General features: G+C 38.7%; 1 protein-coding gene across 1 annotated transcript in view; it reads right to left on the bottom strand.

Moving 5' to 3' along the window:
- Positions 1-18,705, bottom strand: part of PCDH15 (protocadherin related 15) — a 672,916-nt gene that overhangs the window by 192,015 nt on the left and 462,196 nt on the right. The window contains exons 18-19 of the mRNA XM_077821312.1: positions 1,890-2,195; positions 972-1,196 (exon numbers count right to left, since the gene is read on the bottom strand). Coding sequence (XP_077677438.1) covers positions 972-1,196; positions 1,890-2,195 — 531 coding nt within the window. The remainder of the gene's footprint in view (positions 1-971; positions 1,197-1,889; positions 2,196-18,705) is intronic.

The following is an 18,705-nucleotide window of genomic DNA, read 5'->3' as shown; positions in this document are numbered from 1 at the left end:
CACCCTATACAAATGTAAGAGGCATTCCAAGAAGTGTCCATGCAACAGCGTGGATCTTCTGTAGCTGCCATGTCCATTTCTTTTCCCTGCTCCTGAACTCCTGGCTTCAACCTTGGCTTAAACTGGACTTTGCCTCCTGACCCAGAGCCTGAAACCTGACTACAAACGCCTCCACTGTTAGTCTCAGATTTGCCCCTGCTCTCACCCGGGTCCCCACTGCCCTTGCATCAGACAAATCATGACTAGTAACAAAATAAATAGCAGCTCTTATTAAGAAGCTCTCCTATAATACTTCATCAGTGGATCTTTAAGCACTTTACAAATAGGAAGATCATTATTGCCATTTGACAAATGGGAAAAGAAAGACACCGAGAGATGAGGTAAAGTTAAATGCTCAAGTTCACACAGCCAGCAAGTCACTGGCAGAATAAGGACTAAATATTGTAAAAGAAGCACAAAATAAGCTATTTTCTTTTGTAAGGCTGTGCCTTCATGCAGCAGAAATTGAAATATAAGTAGTGTGCAGCATCAGCACTTAATGCATAAGAATGTTAATGAAATTACAATTTATATGACCTTAAATTGAAATGTGATGGTGTCACTTTTTCAAACCATTCCATTAAGTATTTATTCCAGCCTTTTGGGGATGATAAAGAATTAAATGTTTACTCATTTATGAAGTATTCTCAGATCTATTCCTGTAAGTAATAAATCTATGAGCAAGCACATAACTGAATGCAATTGCAAAGCAATTACAATAGTGATACACTGTACATTTTAAATGGGAACAAGTTACTGCTATAAAAAGGCAACAGCTCTACATAAATTGAAAGTGAGGGTTAAGACAAACTACAAAGAAAACAACGATATTACTGTTGTGCTCCTGCATCCTGTTGGAAGACCTCTAAAAGTTACTGAGGTATTGTATAACAGAGAAAATGATGTTATCAACTGCAAAGTTTTACTCTTACCTTTACTCTCACAGTGACAGTAGCAAGTCCTGGAGGCATAGTTCCTCCACTATCAAAGGCTTCCACTAGAAAGGTGAAGGTTGCCTCAGTGCCAGAGAATGACTCATAATCCAAGGATTTTAAAAGTGATAATTCTCCTGTAAACTTGTTCAATGAAAAAAACGGCAGTGCTTCCTGGGTTCGTATCCGATAGGTAACATTTGAACCAAGGTCAACATCCTTTGCCTACAGCAAAAGAGAATTTACTTTAAAACTAAAACTGCAGCATCACAAGGAAAACACCAGTTCGCAATTTTTACAGGACATATATTTGATTTATCTGATATTAGTAAGAACATTTGCTTTCTTTGGTGCAATTCATATTTTTTCATAATTTTAATTGTTAATTTTAACAAAATATATTTCCAGTGGGCTTGAGGAAACCAACGTTTTTTCAAAACCAACTCTGAGAGTCAACAGATGCTGCTATTAAGATATGTTCTACTTGCCTAATTAAGAGACTTGGATAAAAAATTTGGAAGGACATTTGAGCTCTTCGGGGCTAAAGTAAACTGGCAATATCAATATAGTAGAGCCTCACTGGAGAATGCAAATGTATTTTAGAAATGTAGTTGACATTTTAAAAAATCTCACATTGTAAAGTATTTCAACAGTACTCTACTTATGTTTTTATTTTCCATCATTGCTTTTATTATTTAGTAGAAGTGTGAGCTCTATGCTTCTAATATTTTTCACTTGCCTGTCCTATGTCAAATATCACATTTTCACAAAGAGAAAAAGGCTTTAAGGAGGTTTGGGTATCACGTCTCCCCCCACATTTTTAATCTCTTATTTTGGTTTTAATGGCAACCAGTTAGATGAGAACAGCCTCACAAAATAATATTAACAAAACATTTTCTTTGCTCCAGAGTGCCTTACCTCTATTCGCAGGAAGACTGTGCCAGGTGGTAGAGTTTCTGGAACACAGACAGTGTAGGAGGCATTAGTGAACATAGGGCTGTTGTCATCAATATCCAGAACTCTGATTGCCAGAGTTAATGTTGAACGGCGGGGGTCCACAGCTCCATCTGTTGCTTCAACAGTAAGTTCATAATAGTCCCTTGTTTCTCTGTTCAGTTTAACTGCTGTGTAAATGCTACCATTTGATGTGATGCGGAAAATGTTGTTGAAGTTTACCAAGCTGTAATGTACTTGGCCATTTACTGCAGCATCTGGGTCTGTAGCCTAAAATAAAAGAAAAGGCCATATTGTTTTAAAATACATTTGAAAGGTATGTGGATTAGATTCAGACATGATCAATGAGTCTTTAATTCTACTTTCTAATATAAAAGAATCCAAAGGACATAGAAGTCAATGGAAATCTTTCCATTGACTTCAGTGTTTTGTGGATGAGGCTTCAAGTTTCCACTTGCACCTGACATACAGTATGAATTTAGTTTGTGAAAACTGTTGGAATAAGTATGGAAGGGATTATCTTGGAAAGCGGGACAGCTTAGATTTGCCTATGTATATTACATCAAACCTTGTGATTGTTAATAAACTTTGTTAATTGGGTCTGCTGACTTCTTAATTCTTTTGAACAACACACGTAACAGGCCTTGTTTCATTAGTCACAATGAGTTATTTACAAACAACACTTTCAACATATTACATAAAGATCTAAATTTAGCACCTCTTGTTCTCTTCAACCTACTTCTGAGCAAAAAATGTTAGTGTTGAAAAATAATTATTTTTGATTATTATTCCTTAGTTGCAGCTTTGCAAAATCATGGCATTTACCAGCCTTGGCAAAAATTCTATTAACTTGTTGTAGCAGACAATATTGATGATATGGTTGACCATGGTACAGTATAATTAAACACACAAAATGCATTTAAGTTGTAGCATGAATCAAAAGCAAGTGAAAGGGCGTACCTAAGTTGCCATAATGCCCTTAATTCAGCCCCTCTTTACTTAGATGTTGCTGCAACCACAAGAGAATGTGTGCATTGTATTGCAAGTCTCTGATTTCAGTTACTGTTAAGGGAATTCATATGCTCAAATTGAGGAAAGAGCATATCAGCCAGACTCTTCCCCCATGCTTGCAAGCCCTTGAAGCAGTCCACTGGAGCAATGGGGCCATAATGCCTTCGTATTTTCCCAGCTGAAAATTGCTCCAATATTGGGGAGTTCCAATTTGATGTAGAACTGGAATAGCCACATCCTACGCAACCCATCTTCAAGCACCAAGTGTAGAGACATAGCAGCATACTGCTGTGTTGTCATGATCTCTGATGGACATAAACTGCTCTTAATGGAAATAGCTGAGAGAGTACTGAGTGCTCGAAACTGTACCAAGTACTGGGCCAGTGGAAAACTGACCTCTGGATCAGAGCCTCTGAGATTTTCCTGCCTCAGCAATGCCCAATAGTACAACTAAGAATCTGGGTCTATGTCTTATGAGATGCTGAATCTGAAGAAAAGTCTTCAAGAACCCATTTCTGCTCCTACTAAATATCAGTAGGAAAACTCCAATTTAATTTCAAGTGTCACAGAATACAGGCTGCATACAAGAAATTAATAATGGTGTGTTCAGTGAGGTAACTTATGTGTTTTAATTTATTATTACAACTCTTACTATTTTAGTAATTTTACACACTTTCTCCTTGAAGTTTCATATCATTTTTATAGTTTATTTACTGGTTATGTTCTTTAAACTTTATTGGTATTTACATGACCAAGACAGTAACCATGTCATGAAAGGTTTATTCTATATTTGCTGATAACATTATTTGCAAGCATGTTTTTGTGCATTTCCTTGGCATCATGTCACAAATGTGTAAACATCTTTGAGGTAATTTAAAACAGGATGTAGGATGACTCAGACCATAAAATCCCTAGTGTGCTAGGTTACTGATTTTAACACACAAAATAGTTCTTACAGTTACACTGAAGAATGTGAATAATTTTCATTCACATGGTAAACTGAAATCTAGAGAAAACAAAAGAATTGCTCCAGTTTTTAAATGTTGGGTCTGCAAACTTTGCTAGATAAATTGTTCTAAGTTCAGAACTTCAGCGCACTATACAAGAGATATAGATGAATCTTCAGGAGAAAGCTACAGAACAAACGATTATCAATGCATGAAATTAAAAGAATTTAGCGACTTAGTCCAGATAAGCACCAAAAATTCCAGATATTTCAAACTTTATCTAAACTACTCCAGTCTGAAAAATTGCCCTGGCGTGGAATGCAACACAGAATTGGACATTTTTAGTTCCAAACAGGCCTGTAACACTATTCCCTGAGACAGACTTGGGCTTCTCTTTTTATACTTTCCACTTCCACTTCCACCTTAGCACGGAAAGAAGTGAACATACATAAGAAAAAAAATACTTTAAAAATAGTATTCCAACTTTTGTGATTATTTGGTTTAGTTCAAGTTTTGGGTAACATTATTTTACGCATACTAGTGTATCCAACCCATACATAGGATAGTCTAAATATTAGCAAAATAAACTTGCCTACATATAAGTGGTATCCATTTTATTTTTTAGTAGAGGGCATGCAATTCAGATAATCATCTCATATTAACTACTACAGTCTTAACATAGTTTGAGTGTTGGCCTGTTCTCTTTCCTCTTTGTTAATTAAATGAAGTCATGAATAATGTCATTTAAGTTAAGTGTATTTTGTGAGCAAGGTAGCTTCATTTGCTTACATTTATAAATGAGCCTCCAGAAGTTCAGGAAAATAACAAAACAAAAATCTCTGATTATCAGCACTACTATCAGGAAGTTTTCATGAATGTTTAATATCCTACCAAAGTGTTCGGTGTGAGACACTATAATGAAACAATTTATCTTCCTAGAAATCAATTAAAAGTTAATTAAAATGGTTAACAAGAAATAGCATACTCTTTCCCCCTTATACTACATCAATTCAATAAGCAGTAGTGGCTGCAACTTTATAATGATCTATCTATAGTTAACACATCTTTGTAATCAGCATCTTACAACCTGCATCTGATCTGTGCCTGCTTAGTTTGCAAGTGCTTCTACTCCCATGTACGTAGTTTGGTTTTGTGAAGAAAGATCTCAGTGGATGAGACACTGGAGAATTACCAGAAAAGGTGATGACATCAGCTAGTTGATGAGAAAACTAAAACTTGGAAAAGCAAAATAAATAAAAAAAATCTGTTTGGGGATAAGTAAGCATAGAGGAAATACAGAGTATGGTATTGGGATTTTAGCTGAGATAGGAGCAGCAAGCTGCACTTCCACAGTCTTAATCCATGTCAGACGTGTATGAGGCTGAGGTATATGTTTAAATGACTTCAGTTTAAGCCAGAGCCACATGATAACAATTAAACAGCTGCTAGCTGGATTACAATCAGCCCTCTTTAAGATAACAATTGTGATCTGGGAAAAGATTTATTGCTGTAGAAAATTAAACTACTAAATTAAACGGTGTAAAGTTTATTTCTCTCTCTAACAAGAAAATAAAATTTTCAAAAGATTACTATATTTTTAATGGTGCTCACTTTAAATGACAGCCCAAAACCTTAACATTTGGACCTTGTTTCCTGAAAGCCATGAATGCTCATTTTGTAAAATCAGTTGTTTATGTTTCTGGACATACACTTATTTTACAAGTTTCACAGGAATATCAATGCTTGGTCCTGATTCTTATCTCATTTATAGCAGCATGCAAATAATCAGATGTTCTGTGAATGAAGTCAATGCAGTTGCACCTATGTAAAATTGGTGAAAGATCAAAATCAGGCCCAGTATTAATTTATTATAGTCCCTCTGTGCATTGCTACTGTCATAAATATAACGGGAAGGGTAAATCCCTTTGAAATCCCTCCTGGCCAGGGGAAAGCTCCTCTCACCTGTAAAGGGTTAAGAAGCTAAAGGTAACCTCGCTGGCACCTGACCAAAATGACCAATGAGGAGATGTCAAGGTTCCTCCCCCACTCTGAAGTCTAGGGTACAGATGTGGGGACCTGCATGAAAAACCTCCTAAGCTTATCTTTACCAGCTTAGGTCAAAACTTCCCCAAGGTACAAAGTATTCCAGCTGTGGTCCTTGGAATGGCCGCTACCACCACCAAACTAATACTGGTTACTGGGGAAGAGCTGTTTGGACGCGTCTTTCCCCCCAAAATACTTCCCAAAACCCTGCACCCCACTTCCTGGACAAGGTTTGGTAAAAAGCCTCACCAATTTGCCTAGGTGACTACAGACCCAGACCCTTGGATCTTAAGAACAATGAACAATCCTCCCAACACTTGCACCCCCCCTTTCCTGGGAAATGTTGGATAAAAAGCCTCACCAATTTGCATAGGTGACCACAGACCCAAACCCTTGGATCTGAGAACAATGAAAAAACATTCAGTTTTTACAAGAAGACTTTTAATAGAAAATAGAAGTAAATAGAAATGAAGAAATCCCCCCTGTAAAATCAGGATGGTAGATATCTTACAGGGTAATTAGATTCAAAAACATAGAGAACCCCTCTAGGCAAAACCTTAAGTTACAAAAAAGATACACAGACAGAAATAGTTATTCTATTCAGCACAATTCTTTTCTCAGCCATTTAAAGAAATCATAATCTAACACATACCTAGCTAGATTACTTACTAAAAGTTCTAAGACTCCATTCCTGGTCTATCCCTGGCCAAGCACAGCATACAGACAGACACAGACCCTTTGTTTCTCTCCCTCCTCCCAGCTTTTGAAAGTATCTTGTCCCCTCATTGGTCATTTTGGTCAGGTGCCAGCGAGGTTACCTTTAGCTTCTTAACCCTTTACAGGTGAGAGGAGCTTTCCCCTGGCCAGGAGGGATTTCAAAGGGGTTTACCCTTCCCTTTATATTTATGACAGGAGACAAGATACTTTCAAAAGCTGGGAGGAGGGAGAGAAACAAAGGGGTCTGGGTCTGTCTGTATGCTGGGTCTTGGCCAGGGATAGACCAGGAATGGAGTCTTAGAACTTTTAGTAAGTAATCTAGCTAGGTATGTGTTAGATTATGATTTCTTTAAATGGCTGAGAAAAGAATTGTGCTGAATAGAATAACTATTTCTGTCTGTGCATCTTTTTTGTAACTTAAGGTTTTGCCTAGGGGGGTTCTCTATGTTTTTTAATCTAATTACCCTGTAAGATATCTACCATCCTGATTTTACAGGGGGGATTTCTTTATTTCTATTTACTTCTATTTTCTATTAAAAGTCTTCTTGTAAAAAACTGAATGCTTTTTCATTGTTCTCAGATCCAAGGGTTTGGGTCTGTGCTCACCTATGCAAATTGGTGAGGCTTTTTATCCAACATTTCCCAGGAAAGGGGGGGTGCAAGTGTTGGGAGGATTATTCATTGTTCTTAAGGTCCAAGGGTCTGGGTCTGTCGTCACCTAGGCAAATTGGTGAGGCTGTTTACCAAATCTTGTCCAGGAAGTGGGGTGCAAGGTTTTGGGAAGTATTTTGGGGGGAAAGACGCGTCCAAACAGCTCTTCCCCAGTAACCAGTATTAGTTTGGTGGTGGTAGCGGCAAGTCCAAGGACAACGGGGGGGAATATTTTGTACCTTGGGGAAGTTTTTGACCTAAGCTGGTAAAGATAAGCTTAGGAGGTTTTTTCATGCAGGTCCCCACATCTGTACCCTAGAGTTCAGAGTGGGGGAGGAACCTTGACAGCTACATACTAGTTCAGTATTTCTACAGGACAGGAGTCCAAGGTTAAAAAGAATATTCTAATGAAACCCTGAAATAGTTCCCTTAATAAAAATTACATATACTTTGTCTAGTAAAATTCCCACCCTATAGCTTGTATTATTATCCATGTAAAAGACACAAAACCACCTTCATCCAAAATTCACTGACTGAAGTCAAGAGACGTAAGCCAGGGATAAATACAGACCATCAACACTGCTGCTCTATTCTAAATATTATCCAATAACTGGGAAGGGATTATGTGCTGCTGTTCTTGGAGGAGCAGCACACACAGGTGGAGCCCTGGAGAGAGAAAGGGAAGAGTCCTGGGATTCTGGGCTGGTGCATAAATAAAAGTAGCTCAAAGCTCTTCTAAATTACAGTTCCTCTTCCTGGGCTGCCTATAGGTAGAACTGCAAACTGGAGGTCCTCAGAATGGTCATAACCTCATGCCCCATGGCCCTGTCCCCTACACTGGAGTTTGCAACAGTTCCTGTCTTATGGAGTGCCCGTGCTAGGGAAATTCTCCCCTGGACAGTTAAGAGGTTTTATATCAGTGTACAAGAGTTGTAGTGGGAAGGAGAATCCCTCCTCTGTTTCTTCTCTCTTTTTAATTAGTTAATTAATTAATTAAATGCCTTGTAATATCCATGTTGTATTTAGGACCCTAATTTATAATATACTATGCATTTAGTGAGACATCAGTTACATTATTTGGTGTATAAAAATATTTGCTAACACATTTATGTACAAATATACACCATTGATCATTGAGAAAGGAGCATTATAATCTCATAAATAGAAAAATAAGAAAATACTGAAGCTATTTATCTGTGATAACAGCCCTCAGACAAATGGTTTGACAAACTGATACTAAGCAATGATAAACCAAGTTTAAGCAAGTAACTAGGATACCTGTCTGTCATAACCATAGGGGTAGCCTAAATTCCTCCTTACCTGTAAGGGGTTAAGAAGCTCAGGTAACCAGGTTGGCACCTGACCAAAGGAACCAATGGGAACAAAAGATACTTTCAAATCTGGGTGTGGGGAGAGGTTTTGTTTTGGGTTCTTTGTTTTTCTGTGCCATTCGCTCTTAGGACTAAGAGGGACCGGACATCAATCCATGTTCTCCAAATCTTCCTGAACAAGTCTCTCCTGTTTCAAACTTGTAAGTAACAGCCACGCAAAGCATATTAGTTTACCTGTGTTTTCTCAACTTGTGAATTTTCCCTTTGCTACAGGGAGGTTTATCCCTGTCTTGTTGTAACTTTGAAACTAAGGCTAGAGGGGGTTCCTCTGTGCTCTTTGAATTTTCTGCTACTCTGTAAGGTTAACTACCAGCCTAAGTTTACAGAGGTGATACTTTTACCTTTTTCTCTTTAAATAAAATCCTTCTTTTAAAGAACCTGATTGATTTTTCCATTGTTCTAAGACCCAGGGGTTTGGGTCTGTAGTTCCTTTTTAGCCAATTGGTGAGGATATTATTCTCAAGCATCCCCAGGAAAGGGGGTGTATAGGCTTGGGGGAATATTTTGGGGGAATAGGACTCCAAGTAGTTCTTTCCCTGATTGTTAAATCACTTGGTGGTGGCAGTGATCCCAAGGCAAGAAGGGAATCTGTGCCTTGGGGAAGTTTTAACCTAAGCTGGTAAGAATAAGCTTAGGGGGTCTTTCATGTGGGTCCTCACATCTGTACCCCAGAGTTCAGAGTGGGGAAGGAACTGTGACACTATCTAAACGTTATACACCAGATCCATACCTGCTGTAAATTGTCATAGTTCTAATTTACATCAGCTGAGGGTCTGGTCCTATAGACTTTAGGATGTACGGGTGGGTGAGGCTAACAATTAAAACAACAATAGGATAATGTGCCAGGGTTCACAGATCTTTTAGCATTTCCTTGATGTCTGTCACACCTTGCCACAATGGTATCACTAGAAGGAAACCTTCCTGAGACTGGACACAGTATGTTTAATCTGCCTTGTAACCCTGGATGTCTTGTGGCTGTGCAGCTTTGATTCAGAGCTTTGACCCCAACAACCTGCTAGCTGCTCACAAGCCTCACACTGACTTTGCCCAATCTGGTTACTCCTTGCAGGCTGACCTAGTACCCTTCCAGCCCCGAACTCATCCCCAAATCGTCCTACTGAAGGGACCAGTCTCTCTCACTGGACCTTTACAGAAACAGTAAAACACTTCAGCCTGTTAGCTTTCTAGAAGCACACACTGTATTGAACTCACACAGCACTGTGATTTATAATGAATGCAGAGCAAGTTTAATAACAAAAGATCATGGGTTAAGTGATACCAAGTGTCAAGGTTCCTTCCCCACTCTGAACTCTAGGGTACAGGTGTGGGGACCTGCATGAAAGACCCCCTAAGCTTATTTTTACCAGCTTAGGTTAAAAATTCCCCAAGGTACAAACTATTTTACCTTTTGTCCCTTGACTTTATTGCTACCACCACCAAGCATCTAACGAAATATAACCGGGAAAGAACGCACTTGAAAATGTCTTTCCCCCCAAAATCCCCTCAAGCCCTACACCCCCTTTCCTGGGGAAGGCTTAATAAAAATCCTCAACAATTTGCATAGGTGAACAAAGACCCAAACCCTTGGATCTTAAGAACAGTGAAAAAGCAATCAGGTTCTTAAAAGAAGAATTTTAATAGAAGAAAAAGTAAAAGAATCACCTCTGTAAAATCAGGATGGTAAATACCTTACAGGGTAATCAGATTCAAAACATAGAGAATCCCTCTAGGCAAAACCTTAAGTTACAAAAAGACACAAAAACAGGAATATACATTCCATTCAGCACAACTTATTTTATCAGCCATTTAAACAAAACAGAATCTAACGCATATCTAACTAGATTGCTTACTGATTTTTTACAGGAGTTCTGACCTGCATTCCAGCTCTGGTCCCGGCAAAAGAAGAACCACACAGACAGAGAGAACCCTTTGTTCCCCCTCCCCCTCCAGCTTTGAAAGTATTTTGTCTCCTCATTGGTCATTTTGGTCAGGTGCCAGCGAGGTTATCTTTAGCTTCTTAACCCTTTACAGGTGAAAGGGTTTTTTCCTCTGGCCATGAGGGATTTAAAGGTGGTTAGCCTTCCCTTTATATTTATGACACCAAGTAAAAGAAAAAGGCAAAGATGGTTACAAAAGCAAATAAAAGTGCAAATATTAATCTAAACCCTACAACTTAATCTAGCAAGATACAGTCTTAGTTCAAGATAATTTTTCTCTCACCCACAATCTCCTTTCCAGCTTCTACAGACCAGTCTGTCTGGGACCCGGCACAGATGTCAAATTACTTACTTTCTTTGTCTCCTAAGGTGAAGGATAAAAGATGGAGTCTCTCTCTGTTCCTTAGATCCACAAAGGGGTTGCTTTAGTCCTATAAATCAGGAAGGCCTCTTGGGGATTCAATCTCCTGTCTCTCTCTGAGGTGCAGGAGCCTTGTTAATATTGTCTCTCACGTTCAGCATCAGGATAACCACTGCTGGTTTACCCTGATGGCTTTGTTTACTACTATGTAAACTGAAATAAACCCACATTCCTTTGTCTAGGAAAGACCTGTTTATCACCTTTACCTGAGGTGGGCTGTCTGGTCTTTACCAAGTTCTAATAATATCATAGAGAGGGAATTCATAACTTCACATATAATGTTAACACATGCATCTTACAATGATATTAGGAACCAGTATGTTATAAGCTTTCATATGATACCTCATAAGGAATATTTTATACTATTATAATATTATGCTAGATATTATTGCAGTAGTGTGTAGGGCATGAATACAGGGGTACTTAGGGTTCCAGCCTTTACAGGAGTTTGTTGGTCCTGTTTTAACCTGAACTAAATGATTGGCAATTAACTTAACTAGCACAATTGTAAATGCTACTCTAGACACACTTGTTTCAGTCTGGTTTACCCCAGAAGTCAGCCAATTATTAATTGCTAATGCTAAGTCCTGAGGTAAATCGCAAAAACATTTGTCTACTGAAACAAACATTTGTGGAGTATCCGGACCACCATTTACAACTGTGTTAGTAACTATGTTCACTGGCAAGGAATTAACTCTAGTTAAAGTAGGACCACAAATCCAAATCTCATTATTGTTAACTCTCATAACTTTTGGAGTCAAGAGATCGTGAGAATCTCAGCTTTCTTTTAAAAAGATGCAAAATTTTCTCTCTCATGGTTGCAGCAAATAGCCTAAAAATGTGACTAGAGTGTACTTTAAAGTCTTAGAAATCAGAAGACAAACCAAAAGAATTCCAAATGATTATTTTTTAAAAGTCTCATGATTTAAAAAAAAATGATGAGTCCTTGTGGCACCTTAGAGACTAACAAATTTGTTAAGGAGGTGTTAGTCTCTAAGGTGCCACAAGGACTCCTTGTTTTTTTTGCTGACACAGACTAACACGGCTACCACTGAAACCTGTCACCATGCAAGGTCATGATTTTAAATCATTCTCGTGATTTTTGGAGCTTGAGTCATGATTTTGGCAGGGGTATTGCATGATCTACTGTGGCAGCCTGGAATGTTTCCAGATGTGTATCTGCAGTGAAATGGATCCACTGGTTTTCCTGCTACTTTGCACTGCTGGAGTGACCCTAAAGCAGATAGAGAAGGGGACAAGAGCTGACATGATCTATTGAGATATAGATTTCTAAACAAATATATATTTGAATTCACACTATGAGATACTCCAGTCATCCTTTATTTACAAACTTTTATATATAAACTTTTATAGTCATAGCTTAACATTTTGAGGGCTAAAGTCAAGTATGAGTTATGAGAATCAGTCTTATGAAAGAAAATAACTAACCTAACAGAATACTTTCCATAGTAAATACAATTTAGCATACAGAAGTATCGTTATGTGATATTACATTTCAGACAATCAAAATTGGTTTTGACATAAAAAAGCTGTAGCAAAATATAAATTTAGCAGATTAATTTGGTCTTATTTAGTTAACAATTTGTAACTACAGAGATAATTAACCATTTTTAAAGATAAAATGAAGTTTCACCAATTTTCTCAAAGAAGCACATATTTTTGGCATATACAATATACTATTTTTATATGAAAATTGTTTCCAACAGAGTCTAAGAACAGTTAAGGGCATTATAATCTGTAGAAAAGCAGTTCCAGAACTCTAGTCTGTGAAGCACTCGATGGTGACATGGTACTGGCTGTTCTTGTTTGCAGCTCTTACATCACACTAAGATGGATAAGAAATCATTAATATTTCCCCTAATTTCACATATATACTTGTTTAGTTACCACAAGGAGTTTTATTATCACAAAAGGGTGGGGGTGAGGGAGTGCACACAGTCACAAACAGGAAGCAGGGAATTAGTTTATAAAACAATTTCTCTATTAACATGTGGTCCCAGTCTATAAAAAAAAGTTTGAAAAACCCTTCTGTAAGTTGAGTTAGTCCTGCTGGCATATGCCATTGTCTTGCAAATTCCTACTAGTTTGGTCACAATATGTTTAATAGGATTAACTATTTCCAAATGCTTAGCCATATTATTCTCAGTATTCAGTTACTAGTTGTGAAGAGATCTTTATTAGGTAATTAGGTTAGGCAGGAAGAGTCATCTCAGGGAAGTAAGGCCAGCATTTTATCTATGAATCCATTTAGCCTATGCTCTTTACTTTCCGTGTGAATATTTACATTTATCTGTTAAGTCTAACCCTAAATTCCTAAATACAATATTTCATCTATTTGATTCATTGTTATTAAAGGTGAAACCTTTTGGAAACACTATGTCTAGCTGGTTGTCACCAACATATTATAATACTGAATGAGAATCAGATACAATGAACTATTCTAACATTAATAGCAAATTCTTTATTCTTTTTTTACTAGGTGTTTTTGAAGGTAGAATTTAGGAAATGTCATCGTATCTAGCAGAGATCCAGGGAAAACACGAATTTTAAATACAGAATGTTCTGTCTATGCCATACCGCATAATCTTCACAGTGAAGTTTTTCCTTTATGTTCCACTAGTACCAACTTTAGGATAAGAAAGTAAGAAAGAATGTGACAAGTAGGACAATTAGGACATAGCTATAGGTATTGCAAGGGGAGGGGAAGCGAGAGAGAATGAGAGAGAGAGATCTGCTCTTCAGCCTTAGCTAACAGAGGTCCCAGGTTCAATTCCACATACTGACAAGCAGGGTCTGTCGGTGTTACACTATTTCAGGGGATGGGGGAACGAAGATCAAGTGCCCCCACCTACAAAGCCTTCCCATTCAGGATCACTGGAGTCCCTGTACTCAGCACCTAACACACCACTACTCAAACCTCTCCCAAAGTCCGTGGTGACCATAAATGACCTTTGAGATTTTGGTGGATACTGAGAAGAAACTATGGGTGGATTCTGCAGGCTCGGGTGAAAGAAATACTGAGCACCACTGCTCTACATCACTCTGAGTTTTGTCTCTATAGAATTTAACTCTCCCTTCTCATATTCTTATTCATAGTAGTTAAAGGTCAATGTATTAAGCAAATGTAAAATATCCACACATGAACTTACAAAACTGAAGAGCAGATAAATACTGCTAAGTCTATCTGTGGCCTAACATGAAGGGATTTTTTCTGTGTAAAGGGCAATGTTATATGCAGGCCTGAATTAATTTTTCTTTAAAGCCAGAACATCTGCATGAATATAAATTAGACTTTAAAAATATTAAATAAATGATCCCTTGCTGAACAGCTTCATCTCATCAATCACTGTGACAAGGGACACAGAGAGATGATACATATGCTGCTGGCTCTCTAATCTAATTATGTTCATTGAGAAGTATAATAAGTAAGTTATTTTGAAGACTCCGTGGTAGCTGCTATTTTCTGATCCATGTGACCACTCTCATTTGTGTCTTACACAGTGAAGGTAACTCAGATACAGATGCTATGCTTATAAAGTAGTATATGATTTAAAAAAAACTTGCAAAAGGCCTAGGACTAAAATCATACCACTTCTTTCAGCTTACTTACAAAAAATATATCCAATGCTATGTGCATTCTATGATTCTTGACTCCATCTACTGTAACAGGATTCTGCTCTAGAATCCAACCTTTCATTTATGTTTCAACTATGTTCATAGAATCATAGAATATCAGGGTTGGAAGGGACCTCAGGAGGTCATCTAGTTCTACCCCCTGCTCAAAGCAGGACCAATCCCCAACTAAATCATCCCAACCAGGGCTTTGACAAGCCTGACCTTAAAAACTTCTACAGAAAGAGATTCTACCACCTCCCTAGGTAACCTATTCCAATGTTTCACCACCCTCCTAGTGAAAAAGTTTTTCCTAATATCCAACCTAAACCCTGCTGCAACTTGAGACCATTACTCTTTGTTCTGTCATCTGCTACCACTGAGAACAGTCTAGATCCATCCTCTTTGGAACCCCCTTTCAGGTAGTTGAAAGCAGCTATGAAATCCCCCCTCATTCTTCTCTTCCACAGAATAAACAATCCCAGTTCCCTCAGCCTCTCCTCATAAGTCATGTGTTCCAGTCCCCTAATCATTTTTGTTGCCCTCCGCTGGATGTTTTCCAATTTTTCCACATCCTTCTTGTAGTTTGGGGCCCAAAACTGGACACGGTACTCCAGATGAGGCCACACCAATGTTGAATAGAGGAGAATGATCATGTCGCTTGATCTGCTGGCAATGCCCCTACTTATACATCCAAAAATGCCATTTCCCTTCTTGGCAACAAGGGCACACTGTTGACTCATATCCAACTTCTTGTCCACTGTAACCCCTAGGTCCTTTACTGCAGAACTGCTGCCTAGCCACTCCGTCCCTAGTCTGTAGCAATGCATGGGATTCTTCCGTGCTAAGTGCAGGACTCTGCACTTGTCTTTGTTGAACCTCATCAGATTTCTTTTGGCCCAATCCTCCAATTTGTCTAGGTCCCTCCGTATCCTATCCCTACCCTCCAGCGTATCTACCTCTCCTCCCAGTTTAGTGTCGTCTGCAAACTTGCTGAGGGTGCAATCCACACCATCCTCCAGATCATTAATGAAGATATTGAACAAAACCAGCCCGAGGACCGACCCTTGGGGGCACTCCACTTGATACCGGCTGCCAACTAGACATGGAGCCATTGATCACTACTCATTGAGCCTGACAATCTAGCCAGCTTTCTATCCACCTAAGAGTCCATTCATCCAGCCCATACTTCTTTTAACTTACTGGCAAGAATACTGTGGGAAACTGTGTCAAAAGCTTTGCTATAGCCAAGGAACAACATGTCCACTGCTTTCCCCTCATCCACAGAGCCAGTTATCTCATCATAGAAGGCAATTCGATTAGTCAGGCATGACTTGCCCTTGGTGAATCCATGCTGACTGTTCCTGATCACTTTCCTCTCCTCTAAGTGCTTCAGAATTGATTCCTTGAGGACCTGATCCATGATTTCTCCAGGGACTGAGGTGATGCTGACTGGCCTGTAGTTCCCAGGATCCTCCTTGTTCCCTTTTTTAAAGACGGGCACTACATTAGCCTTTTTCCAGTTGTCCGGGACCTCCCCCGATTGCCATGAGTTTTCAAATATAATGTTTCAAGATTCTAGTCTTTAATGTTTGTAAAGAAAGCCTTATGAATGTTAATCAACTGTAAACCAAAGAAGTATCTTCCTGAGTTTTCAAACAGCCTGAAGACAGCTCTGAGATGTATGAACAGTGCAATTCATCTTAACAGGATGTTAACTCTGAAACATAGTGATGATAATTGAAATTTCAGCATTGTTAATTATTTTATCAGAAACCTCCACATCATGCTAACACCTATGGTGGTTTTGTTGTGGTGACTAATTATATCAGGCTTCAATTTGTGCCCATTGAATTCAGTGGGATAGGATAAGGCATACAGATTCTGAGGTAAAGTCTAACATGCTGCTGAAAATACTTTACTCATACAGGACCTATCTAAATGCAAGCGTCCATCTATGAGGAGTTGATCACAGGATCAGGGCCTAAATTTGATTCTTCTGAATTATGTAATGGAGAAAACATCTGTAATTTCTGACCACCTTTTATTATAGGATTACAGGATTGATTATAGGACTGTAAAATATACAAAGGACAAATAATAATTTGAGCAAATAAAGGAATAATGTATTTTATATTCTTTTTCATATTTAATCAATATTTTAATTTGCCTGTGCTAGAGAATTTCCAGCATGTCACGGAATTCAATGCCAAACTGCAGCAGAAATCAGATGCTTTAATTATACAGAATTATTACAGTGCACTTAATGAGTTGGTTATAGGTTCTAAAATACATGAAATAAAACAGGCCATTGAAGTAGCACATGATAATTCATTAATCTGCCATTCACTTTTTTAGGGAAATCTCTTATCTAATCAGGTAAGGCTGATCTAAATTAGCTTTTTGTTTCTAGTACATGTGGGTCAAAATCAAAATCCCTGATCCTAAATAATCCAGATTATGGAGAATTTCAGATCTAACTTGAAACTTCAAGGCTACTTCTATATTTTAAATGGTCAAAACCAAAGCCCTAGATTCAAACACTCTCAAAATATACTGAAAAAAAGATTACTTACCCTGTGCAGAAGCTGGATCTCTTGGAGATCTTTGTCCCTATGGGTGCTACATTTCAGGTGTGCTTGCCCCCATGAGACTTTTGGTAGCAGTGACATTCAGTCTGCACATGTACCCTAACTATCCTTGTGCCCCATACTGAGGGTATGTACAGCAGTGTCCGAAGAATTACTCTTAGTTCCTTTTCTTTCACAAAGTCCTATCAAGGCCAGACTCCAAAGCAGAAGGCAAGGAAGGTGGGGAGTGGAGCACCCATAGGAACAAACATCTCAAAGAACTCCATTTACCATATAGGGTAAGTATCTTCTCCTTCTTTGAGTAATGTCCCTAAAGTGCTCCACTTTAAGTGATTCCCAAGCAGTACTCCCTAAAGAAGATGGGTGCTTTGGAGCCTGGTCTAATACTGTTTGCAAAACTGAAGAGCCAAAAGCAACGTCCGCCCTATAGGCATGTACAAAGGCACAGTGTTCTGAAAAGGTGCAGGCTGGAGTCCATGTGGCACCTTAGCATATTTCTGCCACAGGTACTTTCCAGAGAACCATCTAGAAACCAAACCTTGAGACACATTGTGTTCAAAATGGGGTCAAGAACAAATGCTGAATCTTGAGTTAGCAGGTCAGGAATGGTTGATAGGTATAGTGCCAGACAAGATGTGAGATGTATCAAGCAGGGGAACTAAATTTGCCTTGGATAAGTCAGTGCAATTAGGATGACCTTGGCTCTGTCCTTATCGATTTTGTTTAAGACTCTGAGGAGCATCATCATCAGAGGATAGGCATAGAGGAGATTCCTCAACCAGAAGATGAGGAAGGCATCTTTCAGAAAATGATACCCCCCACCCCTGAGCAGAACATTCATCACTTGCCATTGATGGTGGTGGCAAAGAGGTCTATTTCCAGGAAACCCCAAGTAAGAAATATACAGTTGAGAATCAGGTTGTTGAATTCCCACTCATAGTCCAAGCAAAAGTATCTGCTCAAACCATCAGCTATGGTGATCTGAATACCCAGTAAGAATGAGGACAAGATGAAAATGTGATGGGCTATGCACCAGTTCCATAATTTTATTGTTTCTGCACAAAGGGAAGGGGATCTTGCACCTCCTTGGAGATTATAGAGTAAATGCTGTCTGTCATTATCTTCACAGATTGGCCCTTTATCGTGGGAATGAAGTGTCTGCAGGCAAATCTGACCACTCTGAGTTCCAGGAGGTTGATTTGGAGAGTGGACTCTTGTTCAAAGATGAGCTTCTCATTTTACAAGAGCTGCATCTGATGCTATGGTAGGGAAGCAGAGTGAATTTCTCCAGCACAGAAATTGCCTGGATCTTTTCAGTAACTCTAGAGTCTCATGAAGGACTGATATTAGTTTATTCAGACTGTGTTTGCTGGGGATATAAACAGTTCTCAACCCTTGAAAGCAGCGTATATGCAACTTGGCATAAAGTGCGACAAAG

Source organism: Eretmochelys imbricata, chromosome 7, assembly GCF_965152235.1.
Source record: "Eretmochelys imbricata isolate rEreImb1 chromosome 7, rEreImb1.hap1, whole genome shotgun sequence".
NCBI classification, from domain to species: Eukaryota; Metazoa; Chordata; order Testudines; family Cheloniidae; genus Eretmochelys; species Eretmochelys imbricata.
This window is presented reverse-complemented; position numbering and strand designations above follow the sequence as displayed.